This window comes from Pongo pygmaeus, chromosome 12, assembly GCF_028885625.2.
Source record: "Pongo pygmaeus isolate AG05252 chromosome 12, NHGRI_mPonPyg2-v2.0_pri, whole genome shotgun sequence".
Classification (NCBI taxonomy): domain Eukaryota; kingdom Metazoa; phylum Chordata; class Mammalia; order Primates; family Hominidae; genus Pongo; species Pongo pygmaeus.
In genome coordinates, this window is record NC_072385.2 from 48,455,970 (window position 1) to 48,477,482 (window position 21,513).

Consider the following 21,513-nt stretch of genomic DNA (forward strand, 5'->3'; position numbering starts at 1 on the left):
GGCTTTGTCAGAGGTGCTGTGCAAGAAAGTGGTTTTTAAACTACCCCCAATCCCCATTTTGTTATTTATTATTTACATGTTTATTGTCAATGTCTTTTCTAAATACAAATCTTATTGGGACTCTCTCTATAAAATGTGTAAGAGTAGAACTTCTCCAGTTGAATCTGAAATGGGAGCTTTTAACCCTGCCCAGGTGATCTCCCTCCCCTAACCACCATGGTTCCAGATCAGGGTCTCCCACCTGTGGCAAGCATCCTTTATGGTCCTGGGCCTCTGAATAGCCCACAAAAACCCTGGGTAGAAGGTCTGTCCAGGACTTGGGTGGGGTCAATAAGAAGTAGTTGTATTTGTCCCCTAATCTGGCTTAGGGTAAGGCTGATTGCCTGGGTTTGTAGCTCTGGCTTCCCTTCCTTTTCTGAGGCTTTTGTGGATTCATGTTCAGTTATTTCCAGGGCCCAGAAGATCTCAGTGGCCTTACTGAAACAGTGATGTGGTGGCACTCAGGACCCATGTCCACCACTTTGGTTCCATTCTGCACCACCTGTATTGCAGGGGTAGGCGGGCAAAAACTCCCAAATCCCCTTGCTGCTGTGTTCGATTCTCCTAATGAGATACACTCATGGGATATTTGGAAAACAAAAGTGGGCAGAGGGAATTTTTCTTGAGCAGGGGGCGTGGTTATGTGCAGGCTTCAGCAGACACAAGTTTGTGCAGTAGCCAGTCTCTGCAGCCCCCTCTATTCCCCTGCTTCAGCGTGGAGTAGCTGTGAGGTTGGCACAATTTTTCCTTCAGGGTTCCCACCTTGGAGTACAGATGCTGTGATGTCTGATATCAACTCTTTGACTTCTGCAGTGGCAGCCATTCCTGTGACCATGTTAGTACCTATTTCTGCTTGAAACACCAAGAGTAGTTTCTGATTTGTGCACTGATTTCTGGTAAAAGTGGTGTTCCCTGCTTCTCTGCGACTTGAGTCTGCTCTTAACTTCGATAGGTATGGGGATGAAGTGGGGAGGCAGAGATAAACTGGGAGGGTAGGATCATGGTGGCTGACTCTGTTCCTCCAATTCTTTGTAAGAGGGTGGTGTGGCTCCCACCAAGGGCTCAATCCTAGCTGGGTGATTTCCTTGTTTCTTGGGTCACATTATGGCCGAGGAAGCAGGCAGACCATTATTGGCAGGACTGACACAAGGTGGTTTGTCACAGTGGCTGCTCCATTTGAGAACTGACCCACCAACCTCTGCTTTTGAGGTGGCAGAGGCTTAAATGCACCTGGCTGGGACTTGGTTAGTTTTCACACAGATTCTTCCTAAAGTGGAAGGGGAAAATCCTCCATACATGGGCAGGACTGGCCTGTCCTTTTGTGAAAGCACAGGCTCTTCCAAGGATTGTGATGCAGCCCCACAGAACAGGGAACTGACATCATAGGCCAACTTCTTCTTATCCTGCTCATTTGCTCTACCAGTTGTGCTCACTGCATCAACCTCCCATGCACTGGACTCTGAGAGCCTTAATCTTGTCTAGAAATGGAAGCACCTGGGGCCTTTCCTATCAGGATGAAGAAAAAAGGAGCCTGTGAGGGGAAGCGAGTGCTGAGTCCTTACTCTTCCTGGGGGTCCCAGAAAGTAAATGATGGGAAGCTGCCTCTCACTTAGGGTGGGGGAGCAGGCTTAACAGGTGGGTGTCGAACCCACTGCTTCTACAGCAGAACTTGGGTTGCCAACAGAAAGAACTCAAACACTTTATTTTAAGGTCATAAGAGAAATAAAAGTCACACTTAATACGTTTAAGTCAAATCAGAATTAATACCGTTTTGCTCACATATAAATTATTGAAACCTTTTGCTCCCATTAGGAAAGCTCTCTGGCCTGGTTCTTTTTCAGGGCTGAGGTGGCACCTTTTCATTCACTCAGCTGGCAGAGCAAAGCTGATCCCTTGGCAATCCAGTAGTCTTTGGACCGCTTGGAGGGTAACAGGACGGTTACCACAAAGTTGGTTGAATGTCCTAATTAAGGATATAGGAAAAAAAAGGGTTGTTACTTAGAGAATAACTTCCTCATACAAAGAGAGAGGGTACAAAGAGTCAAGACATCTGGGTTCCAGGACTGACTGCCCCTAAAGATGCTGGAAAAATAGTCCTTTATGGGTCTGTTTTATGCTCTATAAAATGAAGATTTTAGAACAAATAATTCTTTAGGACTTGTCCAGCTTAGACTTCATAGAACTTTTTTTTTTTTTTTTTTTTTGTTCGAGACAGGGTCTCACTCTATCACCCAGGCTGGAAGTGTAGTGGCGTGATCTCAGCTCGCTGCAACCTCTGCCCTCCTGGGTTCAAGTGATTCTCCTACCTCAGCCTCTTGAGTAGCTGGGACTATAGGCACGTATCACCATGCCTGGCTAATTTTTGTATTTTTAGTAGAGGCAGGGTTTCATCAGTTGGCTAGGCTGGTCTCAAACTCCTGGCCTCAAATGATCCGCCTGCCTTGGCCTCCCAAAGTGCTGGGATTACAGGCATGAGCCACTGCGTCCAGCCTAATAATTTCTTAATAACCAGGATTCAAATGAGTTTCATATCTTGCAACAGTGATGTGTCTCTTAAATCTTTCAATTGGTAGGTTTCCCTCTGCTTCTTTTGCCGCCCCCTTGTAATATATTTGTTGAAACAGACTGTTTGTCCTGTTAAGTTTCCCAGAATCTGGATTTTATGACAGCATTGCTGTGGTGATTTTAAATATATTCCTCTCTTCCTGTAAGGGGTGGTTAGATCTAGAGGCATGACTACATTCAGGTTTGAGGTTTTTTTCCCTTTTTTTTTTTTTTGAGATAGGGTCTCATTCTTTTGCCCAGGCTGGAGTGCAGTGGTTTGATTATGGCTAACTGCAGACTTGAACTGGATTCAAGCGATCCTCCTGCCTCAGTCTCCCAAGCAACTGGGACTACAGGTGCGTGCACCACACCTTGCTAATTTTTGTATTTTTTGTAGAGGTGGGGTCTCGCCATCATGCCCAGGCTGGCAGGTTTGAGTTTTATGGCAAGAATACTTCTTAGGTAGTACGTACTTCTATCAGGAAGCACATTATGTCTGATCGTCTTTCTTTATTGGGATATTAGTGGCCACTGATGACTACTACATAGGACTACCCCTCTTTTAAGTAGCTGAAAAAGAGTTTCTTTTGATCCTTGTACAAGATGGGGTTTCTGTCACAGTTTCAGATAATGTTAGGTTGTTGGTCCCCTCTCCTTAATGATTTGTAAGAATTCTTTATGCCAGGCTTCTATAGTTTGGATGTTTGATCCCTCCAAATCTCATGTTGAAATTTGATTCCCAATGTTGGAGATGGGGCTTAATGGAAGGTGTTTGGGTGATGGGGGTCAGATCCCTGATGAGTAGATTAATACTCCTTGGAATGGGGGGTGAGCTGTCACTTTATTAGTTCTTGCGAGAGCTGCTTGTTAAAGCGTCTGGCGCCTCCCTCTCATCTTGCCTACTTCCTCTCTTGCCATGGGACCTCTACACACCAGCTCCCTTTTGCCTTCTGCTATGAGTGGAAGCATCCTGAGGCCCTCACCAGAAGCAGATGCTGGCACCAGCCTGTAGACCCATGAGCCAAATAAACTTTTCTTTAAAGTTACTCAGCCTCAGGTATTCCTTTATAGCAACACAAACACAAACAAAGACAGTTGGATTTTTTTTTTTTTTTTAAATTGAGATAGGGGTTTCACTATGTTGCCCAGGCTGGTGTTGAACTCTTGGGCTCAAGTGATCCTCCCACCTTAGCCTCCTGAGTAGCTGGGACTACAGGCACATGATACCACACCTGGCTAGACAGCTGGATTTTTTTCAAAATAGAAGGTCAGTGATGATTAATTTAGAGCCTCTGTATGTTCAAAACTGTCTTTATTCACTTCCCTTTTGAAAGATGGTTTGGTTGTGTTTTGAATTCTGGTTCAAAGGTATTTTCCCTCAACCCTTTGAAGGTGATTCTCCATTATCTTTTTATATGCACGGTGGATAATGAGAGTTGACTGATATCAATCTGATTCTCATTCTCTGGGATTTCAGTTCCAGCATATATTATACATCATCTCTTCTCTTTGGTTATTTTGAGCATTTTTTTTTTGTCTCTGACAGTCTTAAGTATCACTTTGGTATATCTAGGTTTCTTTGAAGATTTGATTACTTGTATGTTGCTAAAAATCATTCCTTCCATGTTGTGAGATCTCATAATCTAATGATTCAACTGTTTCTTTAGTTTTGGGAAATTACCAGCCATTATTTTTTCAAACATTCTCTCTCCTCCATTCTTTATTTTCTCCTTTCAGGTTGCCTAGAAAACAAGAAAAATGTTGCAAATTCTGGCTCCTTCCACAGGGTCACTTCTTTCCCCTCCCACTGTGCTGTATTCAAGGCGATTTTCCCAGTTCATTCTCTCTTCTCATTCTTCAGCTGTCCCTTGGTGTATCTGTTGAGGTGGCTTTCTTTATGTCTGGTTTCTTTTTTCAGGGCTGTATCTCAGTTTCAGATGCACTCAGAGTTTTGCATCAGGGCTGTCCATTTATTCATTTGTTTATTTACTTATTTATGATGGAGTTTTCGCTCTTGTTACCTAGGCTGGAGTGCAGTGGCCCAATGTCGGCTCACTGCAACCTCTGCCTCCCAGGTTCAAGTGATTCTCCTGCCTCAGCCTCCCAAGTAGTTGGGAATACTGGCACCCGCCACCATGCCCGGCTAATTTTTTGTATTTAGTAGAGACAGGGTTTCACTATGTTGGTCAGGCTAGTCTTGAACTCCTGACCTCAGGTGATTTACCCGCCTCAGCCTCCCAAAGTGCTGGGATTAAAGGGGTGAGCCACCTTGCCCGGCCTATTCACTTATTTTAAAATCTCTTTTATAATGAGTAAAAATGGATTTAGTGAGAAAAAGAGAGATTTTAGTGTCTATTCAGGCCACCATTTTGAAAGTGGAAGTCTCTACTTGTTAAACTCTATTTTCTACTCCTTAGATTCTAATAGAAGCAAGAATTAATTCTATAATATTAATCTACACTCAGAACAAATAGAATGTATAATGACATTTACGAATTTTGTATGTTATAGGTGGCTTCATTTTAAGTCTAGTTTATTGGCCCAAGGGAGATCTTGAGCCAATCACAGCTTAGTGTTTGGACTTTGATTGAAGATTGCATTTGGTCATTATTTGAACTAATCTTAAGAACATCCTCACCTGTGGTTGAGAGTGTTCCCGCCCGGGCTCCTGTTTTATAAAGTGGGCAGTGGTAAAGTGTTGGGCTTGGCTCATAGTTTTGTTGTGGTTCAAAATGCACCACAGGCAGCATTGGATTCATCTGTCCGGGCAATGCGTCTTCTATCACCGTCTCCTTATCATCCCATCGAGAAGCATCCATGAACATCCCATGAACAAGAACACCATCCTCAGGAGAGGGCAACTGAAAGATATCCAGAAGTCTTAAAGTGAGAGGGGGGAAAAGGGATCAGCAGGTGTGAGCCACTTCCTATGTCCCACATCCTCACCAGGTAATTCTAAAAAACACTCTATACATTGCTGTTATTATTCACATTTTAGAGAGGTCAATCCTGAGGCTCTGAGAGGCAAAAAAATGTAATAATAATGTAATGACTTTTCCCCTTTTCATGGGAGGTGGAGGAGTACTGAGATCATTGTCTATTATTCTTAGCAAGGTTTTTCAAGGATTTGGATGCCCTCCTAGAAGACAGATTATATATCTGCAATAATATTTGCAGAGTGCCCATGGACAATTCCTTTTTGTTCTTTCTCTCTTTTTAAAAAATTATGCTTACTTTTAAATGTTTGTATTAAATAAGAAAGAGTGAGAGTGAGAGACCCTGCCCATCAGAGTCCTGTGATGTGATTGGATGTCTCCACCAGTGCACACTTTTTTTTTTTTTTTTTTTGTGCCAATTGTGGGCATCTGAGTCATCCTTCCTCAAACCCTGAGTGGATTTGGCCAATTCTGGCCCGAGGTCTTTGGATAATTGGAGCCTCACGTCTGCAGGCAGAGGACTAAGAGTTGTTTGGATAATATATAGTGCATTTTATAGTGAATAAAAGGATGGTAAACTAAATTCTTTTTAGTGGGTCTTTGCTTTTTGGTGTCCTAACCTTTCTGTTTCTTGGGTGCAGCAGAATGGGCCTTCCTGTTTTTGGGCTGCACATATGTTTATGCAGGTTTGCCTGAAAACTATCCTGCTACCTACTGGGTGTCCACCATCTGGGCATCACCCAGAGGGAGCACCTTTTCCTATGCTGCGCCAAGGCGGCAAATGGGCTGACAGTGGTCTTGCCTGTTTGTAACAGACGTAAAGCTGTTTAAACACATACCCTGTGTTTAGACCAGTATATGTGCTGGTCACATGACACTGGCTGTTTCCTTTACAATGCACTACTGGCCTGTCTCCTGGTCTGTTGGTGGCAGACATTTGCTAGGTGGGCCAGGAGACAGGCCAGCTAGACAGTCTGAGGTCTCCCCAGATCTCAGAGATTGTAAGGCATTGTCATGGCTCAGCGCACATGACCCAAGCAGAGACATGGTATGAACTGGGGTGGAGGGACAGAGCCCTGGTGGTCACTGTAAACTTCTGTCTGTCAGAATCAGCCTCTGTGGCAGATGGTCCTGGAAAGCTCCGGTGGGGGCTTTTATGTGGGTATTGCTTCCTGGAGCCTCAAGTTTTCCTGACATGGGAAAGTTGACACCCTCTTCTTAAGACAAGAAGGATCTTAAAATAATAAGAGGTGCAGACACGTTAACAATTGCTCCAGCACATACAGCTGCTGAAAGGTAGTGTCAGAATTCAAACTCAGGCTTCTCCAGTTTTTAAACCCTTGCTTTTAACTTCTTGCTGTATTGATTCTGTAAGATGAAGAAGGTTACTAAAGGTAGCTAAAAAATCAAAAAATATTGCTTTAAAAATATTTCTATAAATCAGACTAGTTTAGGCAGTTCCCATCTGGTCACTGCTAATTGGGGAGCTTGTCTTGGAGGTGTGATGACTACCCTGCCCTTCCTGCTCCTGCCAATGGGAGGTGGTGGGGGAGTGAGGCATGGGAGGTTGTCTGAAATCTCCAAGGACAGTGGGATAGAAGCTGCTTTGCTGTAACAACCAGGTGGACAATACCTCCACGTCCATGGGCAGTTCTTGTCCAAATTGCACTGTCTTGGCAGCTTCTATCACTGCAGCTTGATCCCGATAGGTGGGAATTACGTTGTATTTGAAACTCAGCTCATCTATAGGCAAATTGTATTTTCGAGCATGATTTTGAAGAGTTCCTGTAATTATGAAAATTGGAAAGCTGTGTTCAAACAACACTGCTACTCCCCAGGCACTATTCCCCTTCACCCAAACCAGGCTTCCCTGGCATTAGAGAGCCTTCCCACCACAGAGAAGACCCAACTCTTAATACCTTCCTCTGAGTTAGTTCACAGGGTCAGGAAGCCTGCGGGTCATGTTGGGAGGTAAGGGCCCAAGGGACGGACAAGCTCTGGTCCTGGTTGGGAAGGGAGGGAAGGCAGGGAAGGCCAGTGTGCAGTGCATTGCCCTGCCATGAGGGAGACAAACCAGTGAGGCAGTTTCAGAGCCCAATCTCACTAACTTTAGGATTTTGCCCAGCTTGTTTTATATGGGCTGTTTAATAGGTATTAAGAATGAGAGAGATGAAGGGCTTGGGTGATTAGCATTGAGTTGCTCACAGGCCGTAGCCCCCTCTGAGGCTCTCTAGCCAGATTCCCCAAGAGCTGATGGAGGCACATCAAGAGAATTTCTCAGAGGGAAGGGAGCTGCTCACAGCTGGGGTCTGAGTGGGTGGATAGCAGTTGATGCCCTTGAGCGTGGGTCACATGGGGAACTGAGGCACACTCTGTGTGTTCTTGGAGGCAGCAGTGCCTGCACTTATGTAACCTGAGAGGGACAGGGATTAGGTTGCTGGGGAACATCTGCTATCTCTGTCATCTTTCCTCTGCCCCCCACAAGTGAGGAAGAGCAGGACCTTGTTAGATTGCCCTATGATCAATAGCCTCATTGCTAAAGCATTAGCAGCCATGTCATTTCCCCAGCACCTTAAAACCCTGTGTATGACAAGTCATGGCCTTTCCTATGGGGTTTTTCTAGAAAGCACTGGTACCTGTTAGAAATCCTTGAGGAAAGAAGAAACCGGAGATCCAGTAGGACTTAGGCTGTCCCCTTTTGAGCCACAACTGAAGGAGAAACATACTCATAATAAACGTTATTTCTGGGATGGAGTTTGTTTTCTAAAGCAAAGTCTTATTTGGGAGAGTTTCTCAGGAGGCAGAATCTAAAGCAGCCCTGAGTTAGTCACCACCCCCATTTCACTGCCTTCCCCTTCCCCTTCCTGTTCTGCCAGCCTGATGACTGCGGACACAGAGCCTGGTTATTGTGGGGTATGTGAGAGGGAGACAGCAGCAAAGTTATCTGGGATTTGGACTGATCTTGGTTGGTCTATACCTCACTGTGGGGTCCCATGGATTAGAGCTGAAACCCCAAGGATGCCTGGAATTAAAGTGGAAGGTGGGGATGAGTGCCTAGGGCAAACGATATTATAATCAGTAGAAGACTTTTAAAGTGATGCCATTCTGGACATTTCTTTTTCTCTGGGCTCAGATTATCCATCAGTGACTGTGGATATCTTTAGCCAGTGCTTCCTAGGGACCTTAGGCCAACTATGCCATCAGATTCATCAAAACCCAGTGAAAGGAATTTTCTTACATCCACAAATGAGGTCCTCAGGATAAGGTCTTTGATCCACGATCCTAGTGGCTTCAGGGATGGGTAGGCTGTGTTGGACCACAGAGCGGGAACCTGGTTGTTGAGGAAACTGTTATACACTTTTTCCATTTCTTCAGACATCACCACGAATCCAGCAATGGCTTTGTTGAGTGTTTCCAGAGAAGTCTGAAAGAACAAAAAAGGGGTTGGTGGCCTTTGCATATGTCATTTTCCAGTGTCAGTGACACACATTAATGACAGCAGGGGCTGCCTTGCCTGGAGGCGCCACTTGCTGGGTTCTATCCTCTTTGCACACTGTCTGCTGGGCCAGACCTCCAATATTTCATGCATTATTACAATATGTGACCGTTGCGGTGTAACACTTCAGCGTGGCAGTTGATAGCAGAGTCCAATGCAGTGGAAAGAAGGAAGCAGAAATGTCTCCTGAACCCTGGAGAAGTGGCTGGGAGAAATGCCACTGTCCAGCACTCCTCCAGGCCAAAAGAAAAATAGGCCTGACTGTGATTTGGGAAGCACAGAGTGTGAGGAGGAGGGGGAGACGGGGAGTGAGAACCACCTCATGCTACTGGTCATCTCTGCTCAGGGGGTTCCCCCAAACCCCAGAGTTAGTGCAGAAAGAGGAAAGTCTTTTTTTTTTTTTTTTTTTTTTTTGAGACAGAATCTTGCTGTGTCGCCAGGCTGGAGTGCAGTGGCATGATCTCGGCTCACCGCAACCTCCTCCTCCTGGGTTCAAGTGATTCTCCTGCCTCAGTCTGCCATGTAGTTGGGATTACAGGCATGTGCCACCATGCCCAGATAATTTTTGTATTTTTAGTAGAGATGTGGTTTCGCCATGTTGGCCGGGCTGGTCTCCAACTCCTGACCTTAGGAGATCCGCCCACCTCGGCCTCCAACATGCTGGGATTACAGGTGTGAGCCACCATGTCCGGCTGGAAAGGGGAGAGTCTTAGATGAGACTAATCTTCTAGCTGGCATCAGAGGGTCTCCTTGAACTGGAAACACCTCCTTAAAACATGTCTCGAAGCCTCTCCTTCTCTCACCAGAAGATGGAGGCAGGCCACAGTCCTGGGAGACACTGGGCTAGAGTGGAGTACAGGGCGATGTTTGCCACCTGGCTAAAGACAAGGGAGAGCATATAGGTGGGTTATGGCCCCTGTGGGTTGCAGTGTTGTGAAAACTGCCATATATTGGGAAAATATAATAGGAAGATGTTAGAGGCAAAATTTATGTTGACTAAGCAACCAAATAAGTCCTGGGACCACATGCACAGCATCTTAGCGACAGGCACTGTGTGGATGAAACAAGGCTACACGTCCTTCCACTCTTTCACAGATTTATTTATTGGTTCCCTTCTCCCTGTACCTCTTTTCACAAGAGGCAGTGGTAGAAAAAAGAAATGTTTTACTTAGATTTGTCCTTAGGATCTGAGGAACCATCTGCAGCAGAGTGCGGGAAAGAGGCCCTTAGCCAGAGCCAAGACCATCCTCCATGATAGACCTGGAAATAGGAAGAAGTAGCAGAAGACTCATCTAAAATGCAGAGAGAACACAAAAATGATAGAGGTGGAGGGAGCAGACTGCTGAGATCTTCAAGGTCTGCTTAAAACAGAAAGAGGTCATGTTGCAGTCGATTCTCCCAAAGGAGGCAGCCAACACACAGATGTATTAAATGGGAGAAAGAGTACTTCAAAGGCTTTCCTTCCCTTATGGCTCGAAGCCTACACAGGGTGGCCTTGTCACTCCTAGGACCTGTCCTATCCCACGGTTCTGTCTGGAGGAGAGTGGGTTCACCAGGATGGCATTCCCCAAGACTCCTGGGTGCTGCTCCCTTCCCCTGGCTTTCTTATTGCCACCATAGTACTGCCTGGCTGTTCCCAAGGGGAAGGGAAGGTGAGGCTGGGAACAAAGCCACGGCAAGGCAGGACCAGGCCTGAGGTCTAGGACTAGAGGTCAGGTGAGGAAGGCCTCAGGCAAAGGCACAGCATGCTGTGGTGAGCACCTCCCTTCTGATGGGAATGCTTGGCTGTGATTCCTGATGGCCCTGCAGGTCACCTGTCCCTGGGCTCCTCCCCTTACACTTCCATTAGGTGAATTCCTCTGTTAGTGGTGGACTGGGGTTTGTTTGACCAGAAAAAGTGACCAAAGTAGACCTGAGAGTCACATTTGTTCACTTGTACATTCAAATATTCATGGAAGATTTAGTATGTCAGTTACTAAGGAAACAAAGATGACGAATATAACAGCTCCCTTGTTTTTAAGAAATCCTTTGTTAGAGTAGCCATACTCATAGGGGGAAATTACAAAAAATGTAATGAATACAGTGGTGGACACAGAGACCTGAGATGACAGGGCCTTGAGGATGGGACCCTAATTCATCTGGCAGTAGAGGGAAGGGCTGGTCTCCAGGAAGACATTATGGAGAAGTGACATCTGGACTTAAATTCAAGTGGGTGAAAGTTCATGATGTGGAAAGGGCAAGACATGAGTAGCATCCGTCTCCTGGTGTTCCTCAGAACAACAGCACCTCCTTAGTGTTAGCTGGGCACATAGCACCTCATCGAGAGACTCCTTTCCCAGCCACCCTTGCGGCTGGGCTGTGGTCATATGACCAAGTTTTGGCTAATGGGATATAAGAAGAAAGGATGTATACTACCACTGGATCACATTTTTATAAGGAAGCTGCTTTTCCTTGCCTCTCTCTTTCCTGCTTCCCACTGGCTGGCAAAAGGGGACAACTGGGGCAGACACCTTAGACCCAGACACAGAAGTTGTCTGTTGAGACTGGAAGAGCCAACCTGTTTATCCCTGGACGAGCTCACAAAGCAGAATTAACTACCTGCCCTAGACAGGGCTCCCTCAGGGCTGTTAGGGGAGAGTAAAGTGAATTTTTATCTTGTTTTGGACTATGTTATGGGGGTCTTTATCATAGCAGCTTAGTCTGTACCCCAATTCATTCAATATAGAAGGAAATAAGCCCTGACCTGGTGACCTGACCAGGAGACTGAGAGAGGAGAGAGACTTAGCCTGCTGACTTTGGTGCATACCTGACTAGATGCCATAGTCCCAAGGTGAAGACTACATACTCAGCTGACCCAGGGTCCACCTAACCAACAAGCCTAGGTATTGCCAGCCAAGCAGCAACATCCGGAGACTTTGCCTTTCTGATAGGGAACAGAAATGGTCTTTAGCTGTAAAAGATCTCTCCCAGTTCTCCCCCAATCTTATCCCCAAGTCTTGACCTTGAAGTAGGTGTTTGGTTCCCTGCTTCACAGTAACACTTTTCCTGTTAATGCTCAATATTTTCTAATAGTTATTCTTTTTCTCTTATCAAAGTTATGCACAGAGAAACTAGGAAGGCCTTTGACCATCATTATAAATGCAAGGCAATGCAGAGAGAAAGTATCTATGAACATAGAGCAGAAGATCAAACAGATGTTTGCAAATTTTAGTGACATTAAAATCATCTGGGGAGTTTATTTAAAATTCATATTCCCAGGCCCTGCTTCAAGAAATTCTAACTCAGTAGATCTTGAGTGGGATCAAGGAATCCACATGTTGAACACACCACAGGGGACTCTAATGCAGGCATTCTGCGGCCCACACTTCGACAGATTCTGGTTTTCACAGTCTCGCTTAAAGACTATGTTATGAAATGCAAACTAGACATTAGGAACAAGCACTGAATTACTCTTAATTGAGTGCTTAGGTCTCTGATCAATTTCTAGTGAGTCAACAGAATCTAAGGGTATAAGGATAAGGAGGAGACTGAGAATTTGTAATGTTACATATTCACTCCATCATTATTAGAAAATGGGAATACAGATTCATTAGAGAAGGATAAATTCATTTTTAGACTCATTGGGCTTGAAGAGTTGTTAGTGTATCCAAATGGAAATGCTGAATTGATGGAAATGGAAGAATTTCATATTATACAACCCTCTACAAAGCTTTGATGCTCAATAGCAATGATGAAAGTAAGCTCTCATACATGAATTAACTTCAGCAGGTTGTTAAACCGGTCTACTTCCTGTCCAAGAACAGTGGTCAAGGAGTTCAGGCGTCCTTGAGGATCCTTGATGAAAAGGCTCTCAGAAGCACCCTCCATTTCCAGTTTTTCTGAAACATACACAGCGATTCCTCAGGCCAGTTATCATTGTTTTGTTGTCACAATATTGCTAAGGCAATGTGCTTATCTTAGCATTTTAAAAAAGCCAGCTTCTCTCATTGTTTAAGCCAGATACATAGGATTTAAATGTGATGTTTCTATAATTTAGAAAGCTTTTGTGATTCACCTATGTTTATATAGAAGCAATCACAGAAAATTATGCTTAAATTCATGTGTATTAGTGTATCAGGGCATACACACACACACACACACACACACACTTTTTTTCCTCAAACATTAAACCGTTGCATTTTGTTTCTTCCCTTAAAGCATGTTCCCCATGGGTCTTTTCATCTTCCCAGCCAGTGTGAGCTATGTGATCTATGGCCCTGGGACAGGAGAGGTAGGTCCTTGTTGCTTAAGTGAGATCATAGAAAGACTGGCTGTGCTAATGTAGAAGGAGAACTGGAAAAAGGAAGGAGAAGCCTGCTCATTTTCATTCTGGTTGACTGTGGGGAGAAGGTGAGGGGTTGAGAGGGAAGTGGATGAAATGGAAGGTCAGCATGGCTCAGTGGTATCTGCAAGCTTGATGAGGGGTTTGAAAGGTCTCCAATGTGGAATGAGGGGGGTTGGCAGGAGGGCATAGGAAGGTGTGCCTGGCTTTGGCTGATTGGGAGGCAGAGTCCTGAAGGCTTCAGTGGTAAATGCTAGCAGGATGAAGCGGTTGCCTGGCAGACAAGGAACATTCCAGAGACTAGACGGTCCAGGGACCCTAAGTCTCCCCCTCTACCATACAAGCATTTAAATCTCCCACTTCCCTGCTCACCCGCACTGCATAGGAAAGGTTGGGGGCAGGAGACTAGAGACAGGAGAGAGACTTAGTGTTTATCGCATGTTACTGGGCATTATTTAAAGGGACTGACTGCATTATTAAACAGGCCCATAGTTCAAACTGGATGGAAAATGTAGCTCTTCTTTCTCCCTACAATCCACCAAATGCAGGCTCAGATGAAGAACGATATGAGCTACGAAAGAGGAAGGAACAGCCTTTTCCTTGCTTATTTGAGAAAAGTATGTGTAAACAAATGGCTATGACATACATGTATCAAATTCCTTCTTGACCACACACATTTGGCTGCTGGACAAAAATCCCACAGCAGTGCCAATGAGTCTAATCTCTTGGGTCCGCTGTGCTGTGGTTACATGTCCCTGGTCTTCTCTTTCTACCATTCCTCTCAGGGCTATTTCAAACCCTCAGTTCTTTTGCTGAGCCAATTGCTTTCCTGCCCCCTCAGTCTCAGCAGATGATCTGCTTAGCACTTCACAGTAAAAGGACAAGCTTTATGAAGCCTGGAGAGAAAAACCTCCTAGGTGTCAGTAGGATTCTACCAAACAAGTGCACGGTCTCTGCAGCTATCCATTCATCTCTCCATCCTTTTCCCAACCAGCACTCCATCTTATATTTACTGATCTTATATTTATTGACTCTGTTTGCTTCAACAACAGAATTCTCTACCCAAGTAGACATTCTCTTGAGGGCCTGCTTCTAGGAGGCAGATAACTGACTTTTGAAACCACAAGGCTCCTTTTCTTCCAGGGGCTTTAAGGGCATTAGCAGGACTCAGTTGCCGTTTTTTCTGCCTCAATTTTCTTTTTCCTATAATGACATCTCTTCCAACCATGAATAACTAAGACATCTAAATCTCCTATCGATCTAAGAAAAGTGTTAAAATAGATCTCTTGTGATCATTCAGGAAGACTCTTTTTTTTTTTTTGAGATGGAGTCTTGCTCTGTCACCCAGGCTGGAGTGCAGTGGCACAATCTCCACTCACTGCAATCTCCGCCTCCCGGGTTCACGCCATTCTCCTGCCTCAGCCTCCCGAGTAGCTGGGATTACAGGCGCCCGCCACCATGCCCGGCTAATTTTTTATATTTTGAGTAGAGACAGGGTTTCACCGTGTTAGCCAGGATGGTCTCGATCTCCTGACCTCATGATCCGCTCGCCTTGGCCTCCCAAAGTGCTGGGATTACAGGCATGAGCCACTGTGCCGGGCCTGGGAAGACTCTTTCACTTTTCAGAAAACAAGGTGAAAGTAATTTAGCCATGTCTTCTAAATGGAGAAAAAATTTAAATGGATTCTAGAGCAGGACTGTCCAGTAGAGCTTTTAATGATGATGGAAGTGTTCTCTACCTGTACTGTCCGATATGATAGCACTTGAAATGTGACTGGTGCAAATGAGGAAATGAATTTTAAATTACATTAAGTTTAAATTTAGGTAGCCATATGTGGCTAGTGGCTATTTTCTTGCACAACACAGGTCTAGAGACAGTAGAATAATGAAACCAAGGGAAACTCAGGAAAGAGTCTGGTTGAAGTTACATTGAGCTGGAAACCAATTTCCTCCTAATGCTTCTGGCAGTTGAGATGTTGAGATGCTGTAAGCTTCTAGTCTATAAATCAAGAGCTCCATGTCAAAAGAGCTCTTTAGGTTAAAAAAAGTCTACATAATCAGCAGGTTTTGACACTTGTTTATCACTCAGTTCTCTGAGTTTATTCCTAAAATTCCCATTACATACAGATTCCTAGAATTATTTATTACCTGGAACTCTAGTCTGGACAGAAGCAACAAGTTCTTGAACAATTTCGTCATTGCTTTTTCCCTCTCCACCAGTAGATGACCTTGGCTGAACCTCAAGTATGGTGTTGATTAAAGTGCTGGTCTCTTTGTACTGTAATGGCAATAAGAGACAGAACAGTGAAGACTCAAATTCTCAAAATATAAATTGGCAGCAGACATAATTATTTACAAAAGTAAAGGCAGTTCTCTAAAATCATATTATTTATTTTCACTTTATTTTACTGTGGTAAGAACAATTAATGAGATTTACCCTTTTAACAAATTAAGACAGTAATTATTGCTGACTATAGGTACAATGTTGCACAAAAGATCTCTAGCGCTGATTCATCTTGCTTGACTACAACTTTATGCCTGTTGATTAGTAACTCCCCATTTCCCTCTCTCCCCAGCCCCTGGCAACTACCATTCTACTCTTTAATTCTATGAATTTGACTATTTTAGATAACTCCATAAAAGTTAAATCATACAGTATTTGTCTTTTTGTGACTGGCTTAAGGAAATTTTATTTTCTATCTTGAAGGTAGAGTTGGTAAAATGTGGTCATTGGAAATGCCTAGTACATAGTTGTTACTGTTATACTAAAAATTTTTTTGTTGAGCAACAATGGAAATGTACTTAATGGGCCAGGCCCAGAGGCTCATGCCTGTAATCCCAACACTTTGGGTGGTCAAGGCAGGAAGACTGCTTTAGCCCAAAAGGGATTGCTTTAGCCCAATAGTTTGAGACCAGCATGAGCAACACGGTAAGACTCTGTCCCTATAAAAAAAAAAAATTAGCTGGGTGTGGTGGTGTGCACCTGTGGTCCTAGTTACTTGGGAGGCTGAATGGGGAATAGCTTGAGCCCAGGAATTAGAAGTTGCGGTGAACTATGATCTCACCACTGCACTCTAGCCAGGGCAACAGAGGGAGGCCTATTTCAAAAGGAAATAAAAGAAAAATAAATAAATAAATGTACTTAATGCCACTGAACTGTATGCTTAAAAATGATTAAAATGTATATTTTCTGTTATAAATATTTTACTACAATAAAGAATGGTTAAACATTTTTAAGCTGATCAGTTAAAAGAAATTATGAAAGTCAGGGAAAAATCATGAGAACACAGTTTCAGGTCATTCTTTTATTCAATTAACTTTTTTTTTTTTTAATTAGAAAAATATGGCTTATTACAGAAAAATTTGAAGATAGAAAAATATAAAGAAAAAATATTCATGATACTTACTTTCCAGATATAATTACTTATAATGAAGTAATATTTAATTAAATAAACTATAGTTTACTTCAACTTGGACACTTTCTGTATATATGTGCATAGGTTTGCAAAATTGAACTAATAAATTTATGTAATATTAATTCATTTTCAATATTATGAGTCTTCTAATATCACTGAAAAATCCTCATGAACCATGCTTTAAGTGACTATGTGATAATTTAAGTGACAATGTGATACTAATTATGGTATAAATGCATCGTAATTAATATGAGTTACTTATCTATTTTTTGGAAATTTCTAGTTTTTTGATTTTATTAGACTTTTTTTTTTTTTTTGAGATGGAGTCTCACTCTGTTGCCCAGGCTGGAGTGCAGTGGCGTGATCTTGGCTCACTGCAACCTCTGCCTCCCAGGCTCAAGCGATTCTTCTGCCTCAGCCTCCAAGTAGCTGGGATTACAGGTACCCGTCACCACGCCTGGCTAATTTTTATAGTTTTAGTAGAGACAGGGTTTCACCATGTTGGCCAGGCTGGTCCCGAACTCCTGGCCTCAAGTGACTCACCTGGCTTGGCCTCCCAAAGTGCTGGGATTACAAGCGTGAACCACTGTGCCCAGCCGATCTTATTACACTTCGGGAATAGAATATGTTTGTATGAATTTCATCCACCATTTCTGAAATTCTTTAAATGATAGATTAAGTAGAGGCAATATTTTAAAACTGGGTATTACCATATTAATTTCTAAAAACATTGTATCAATTTATATTTCCAACAATAGTGTATCATAAGCCTTTCTATGTCTTTGCAAGAATTAATATTATTACTTAAACAAATGTTTCTAATTTAATAGATAAAATAGTTTCTCATTTTTTGCACTTCTTTAAGAATTTAAATCTTGAAAAATATGTTCATTGACCATCTATATTACTCCTTTATGAATTATTCATAATGTTTTTTGCACATTTTTGATTTTTAGCATTTCATTATTTATTATTAATTTATAAGATAATTCTATAATATAGAAAGCGAAATTTTCTGTTTTTTGTTTCAAAAATGTTTTGATTTGCCACTTGCCTTAATTTTTTAAAAAACATTTTAGATTCAGAAGGTACACATGCACATTTGTTACACGGATATATTGCTTGGTGCTGAGATTTGGGCTTCTATTGAACTTCATCACCCAAATAGTGAACATAGTACCTAACAGGTTGTTTTTCAACTCTTTCTTCCTTCCTTTTCCCCGCTTTTGGAGTCCCCAGGGTCTACTGTTCCCATCTTTACGTCCATGTGTACCCAGTGTTTAGTGTCCACTCGTAAGTGAGAACATGCAGTATTTGGTTTTCTGTTTCTGCATTCTTCGAGTTTAGTTTGTTGTTATTTTTCCAGTTCCTTTGGGTGCAACATTAGGTTGTTAATTTGAGATCTTTCTATTAATACCTTTTTGATGTAGGCAGTTAGCTTTATACACTTTCCCCTTAACACTGTTTTTGTTGCATCTCAGAGCTTTTGGTGTCTTGGGTCTCTATGTTCATTTGTTTCAAATAATTTTTTGATTTTTGCCTTAATTTCTTTGTTTACCCAAAAGTCATTCAGGAGCAAGTTGTTTAGTTTCCATGTATTTGTGTGGTTTTGAGAGTTCCTTTTGGTATTGATTTCTAATTATATTCCACTGTGTTCTGAGAAGATGCTTGGTATGATTTTGATTTTTTAAATTTGTTGAGACTTGCTTTATGACCAAGCATGTGGTCAATATTAGAGTATGTTTTGTGTGCAGATGAGAAGAATGTATATTCTTTGGTTATTAGTGGAGTATTCTGTAGATGTCTATTAGGTCCAATTAGTCAAGTATTGAATTTAGGTCTAGAATTTCTTTGTTAGTTTTCTTCCTTGATGATCTGTCTCATGTTGTCAGTGGAGTGTTGAAGTCCCCCCACCCCCTGCTCCTCTGATTATTGTGTGGCTGTAAAAGTCTTTTCTTAGGTAGAAGTAATTATTTTATAAATCTGAGTGCTCCAATGTTGGGAGCATATATATTTAGGATCATTAAATCTTCTTGAATTGAATTCTTTATCATTATATCATGCCCTCTTTGTCCTTTTTTAGTCTGTTAGTTTAGGGTCTGATTTCTCTGATACAAGAATAGCATCCTCTGCTCTTTTTTATTTTGTTTGCATGAAAGATCTTTTTCCACCCCTTTACTTTGAGCCTATAGTTGTCATTACATGTGAGATGGGTCTCTTGAAGACAGCAGAAGGATGGGTCTTGTTTTTTAATTCAATTTGCCACTCTATATCTTTTAAGTGGAATGTTTAGGTCATTTATGTTCAAGGTTAATATTGATATGTGAGGTATTGTTTTTGTTGTGGTGTTGTTGGCTAGTTGCTTTGTAGTCTCGATTGTGTAGTTGCTTTATGCAGTCTGTAGGCTATGTACTTAAGTGTGATTTTGTGGTTACATGTATTGTTCTTTCATTTCTATGTTTAGGATTCCCTTAAGCATTTCTTGTAGAGCTGGTCTGCTGGTGCCAAATTCCCTCAGTGATTACTTGCTTGGGAAAGATTTTATTTGTTTTTTGTTTATAAGGCTTAGTTTGGCAGGATATGAAAGCCTTTGCCGGAATCCCTTCCCTTCCCTTTCTTTTTTTCTTTTCTTTTCTTTTTTTTTTTCAGAGCCTCACTCTGTCACCCAGGCTGGAGTGCAATGGCATGATCTCAGCTCACTGCAACCTCTGCCTCCTGGGTTCAAGCAATTCTCCTGTCTCAGCCTCCTGAGTAGCTGGGATTACAGGTTCACACCACCAGGTCCAGCTAATTTTTTGTATTTTAGTAGAGACAGGGTTTCACCATGTTGCCCAGGCTGGTCTGGAACTCCTGAGCTGAGGCGATCCACTTGCCTCAGCCTCTCAAAGTGTTAGGATTACAGGCATGAGCCACTGCGCCTGGCCCAGGAATTTCTTTTCTTTAAGAATGCTAAAAATGGGCCCCCAATCTCTTCTGGCTTCTAAGTTTTCTGCTGAGAGACTGCTGTTATTCTGATAGGATTCCCCTTATTGGTAATATGGCCCTTTTCTCTAATGCCTTAAGAATTTTTCTTTGGTTTGACCTTGGAAAGTCTGATGACTATGTCTTAGGGATGGTCAGCTTGTACAGTATCTTGCAGGAGTTCTCTGGATTTCTTGTATCTGCATGCCAACTTCTCTAGTGAGACTGGGGAAATATTCCTGGATTATATACTCAAATATGTTTTCCAGTTGCTTACTTTCTTTTCTCTCCAAGGAATGATAATAAATGGTAGATTTAGTCACTTTACATAATCCCATATTTCTCAGAGCCTTTGCTCATTTTTTAAAAAATTCTCTTTTCTTTATTTTTTTCTGACTGGGTTGATTCAAAGGACCAATCTTTGAGCTCCGAAATTCATTCTTCTGCTTGGTGTAATCTTTGTTAAGGATTCCAGTTTCATTTTGATACTCCTGTAGTGAGATTTTCAATTTCAGAAGCTCTGTTTGGTTCTTTCTTAATACAGCTGTATCATCTTTCAAAACTTGGATTATTTCTCTGGCTTCTTTGCATTGGATTTCAACTTTCTCTTGGATCTCATTGAGTTTCCTTGTCATACATATTCTGAATTCTGTATCTATTATTTCAGACATTTCAATCTGACTAGGATCCACTGCTAGGGAACTAGTGTGATCCTCTGGAGGTAAAAAAGCACTCTGGCTTTTTGTATTGCTGAAGTTCTTGTGCGGATTTCTTCTTATCTGAAGGAATTGATGCCTCTTTATCTTTTTGAATTTGCTTGTTTGGATGGAGTTTTTTGACTTTTTATTCTTTTTTTTTCCTGGAGGATATGACTGTGGTGTATGTTGTGTACAATCAATTGGCTTTGTTTCTGGGTGCTTTCAGAGGGGCAAGGCTCTATATGGGTTCTTTGGTTACATATAGGGTTATGCAGTGTGTTTGACAGGCATTGCTTGTAGCAATGTTATTTTTGTTTGGTATTGTAATTCAGGCTGTAGTCCTGGCTTAAAAGAGCCAGCACATAGGCTCTTAGCTGCAATAGCCCTCAGTGGGGGTGGAGGCACCAGAGAAGCATGCTCCTCCAACTCACAGTTACTTTCAGCAGGGGTGGGTCCAATGGAGAATCACAGAAAAGCAGCTTACTGAAGTACACACACTTACCAGGCCCCAACAGGAAGGGCTCCAATGGGAATGCGGGTGAGGGTGGAAAATGAGAGATGCTCCCTCTTTAAGTCCATTCCTAGGCCTTGGTGGTGTCTCTTTTAGTGGCTGGTGTCACACCTCCATTTCCTTTGTCCCAAGTGGGGCTTTGGTGGAGTAGGCTCCCTCCTTTCTTAGGGGCGGTTTGCACCAAGGACGGTCTCTAGAGGACCCTTTACTCCTTAGGTAACTGCCCATCCCCTGTGCTTGCCAAAGTTAGAGTGAGTTGTGGAGTATGTCTGCAGGTGGTTTGGTGATGCAGTTGTTCAAAGGTGGAGGTTCCTGGACAGGGTAGTGGCACTGCCAGTGTACAACCAATATGGCACCTGCTGCCTAGGCTTCTCAGCCCAGTGGATCGTTGTGGGGCCTGCCCAGCTCATGCTCCCTCACCTGGTGGGTCTCCCTCCAGTCTCTGCCCAAGTAGCAGGCCCAACCAGCTAGGCTTGTCTCAAGCCATTTTTGTCCAGATCACTGAGCCAGCCGAGGCATTCTGGGCTATGGAACTCCGTAAGGGAGAAGTGGTGGCTGTTAGGCCATGCCCATCCTGGAGAAAGAGGGGTG

General features: G+C 42.9%; 1 protein-coding gene across 2 annotated transcripts in view; it reads right to left on the reverse strand.

The window, feature by feature from the left end:
* Window positions 1–1,713: 1,713 nt before the first annotated feature.
* Window positions 1,714–21,513, reverse strand: part of DNAH6 (dynein axonemal heavy chain 6) — a 322,627-nt gene continuing 302,827 nt past the window's right edge. The window contains exons 71-77 of one of the 2 annotated variants that reach the window (XM_054474947.1): window positions 15,485–15,614; window positions 12,766–12,893; window positions 8,758–8,943; window positions 8,156–8,228; window positions 7,153–7,304; window positions 5,222–5,444; window positions 1,714–2,002 (exon numbers count right to left, since the gene is read on the reverse strand). In XM_054474947.1, coding sequence (XP_054330922.1) covers window positions 1,899–2,002; window positions 5,222–5,444; window positions 7,153–7,304; window positions 8,156–8,228; window positions 8,758–8,943; window positions 12,766–12,893; window positions 15,485–15,614 — 996 coding nt within the window. In that variant the 3' untranslated portion in view covers window positions 1,714–1,898. The remainder of the gene's footprint in view (window positions 2,003–5,221; window positions 5,445–7,152; window positions 7,305–8,155; window positions 8,229–8,757; window positions 8,944–12,765; window positions 12,894–15,484; window positions 15,615–21,513) is intronic. The other variant, XM_054474946.2, reaches the window with a different exon arrangement.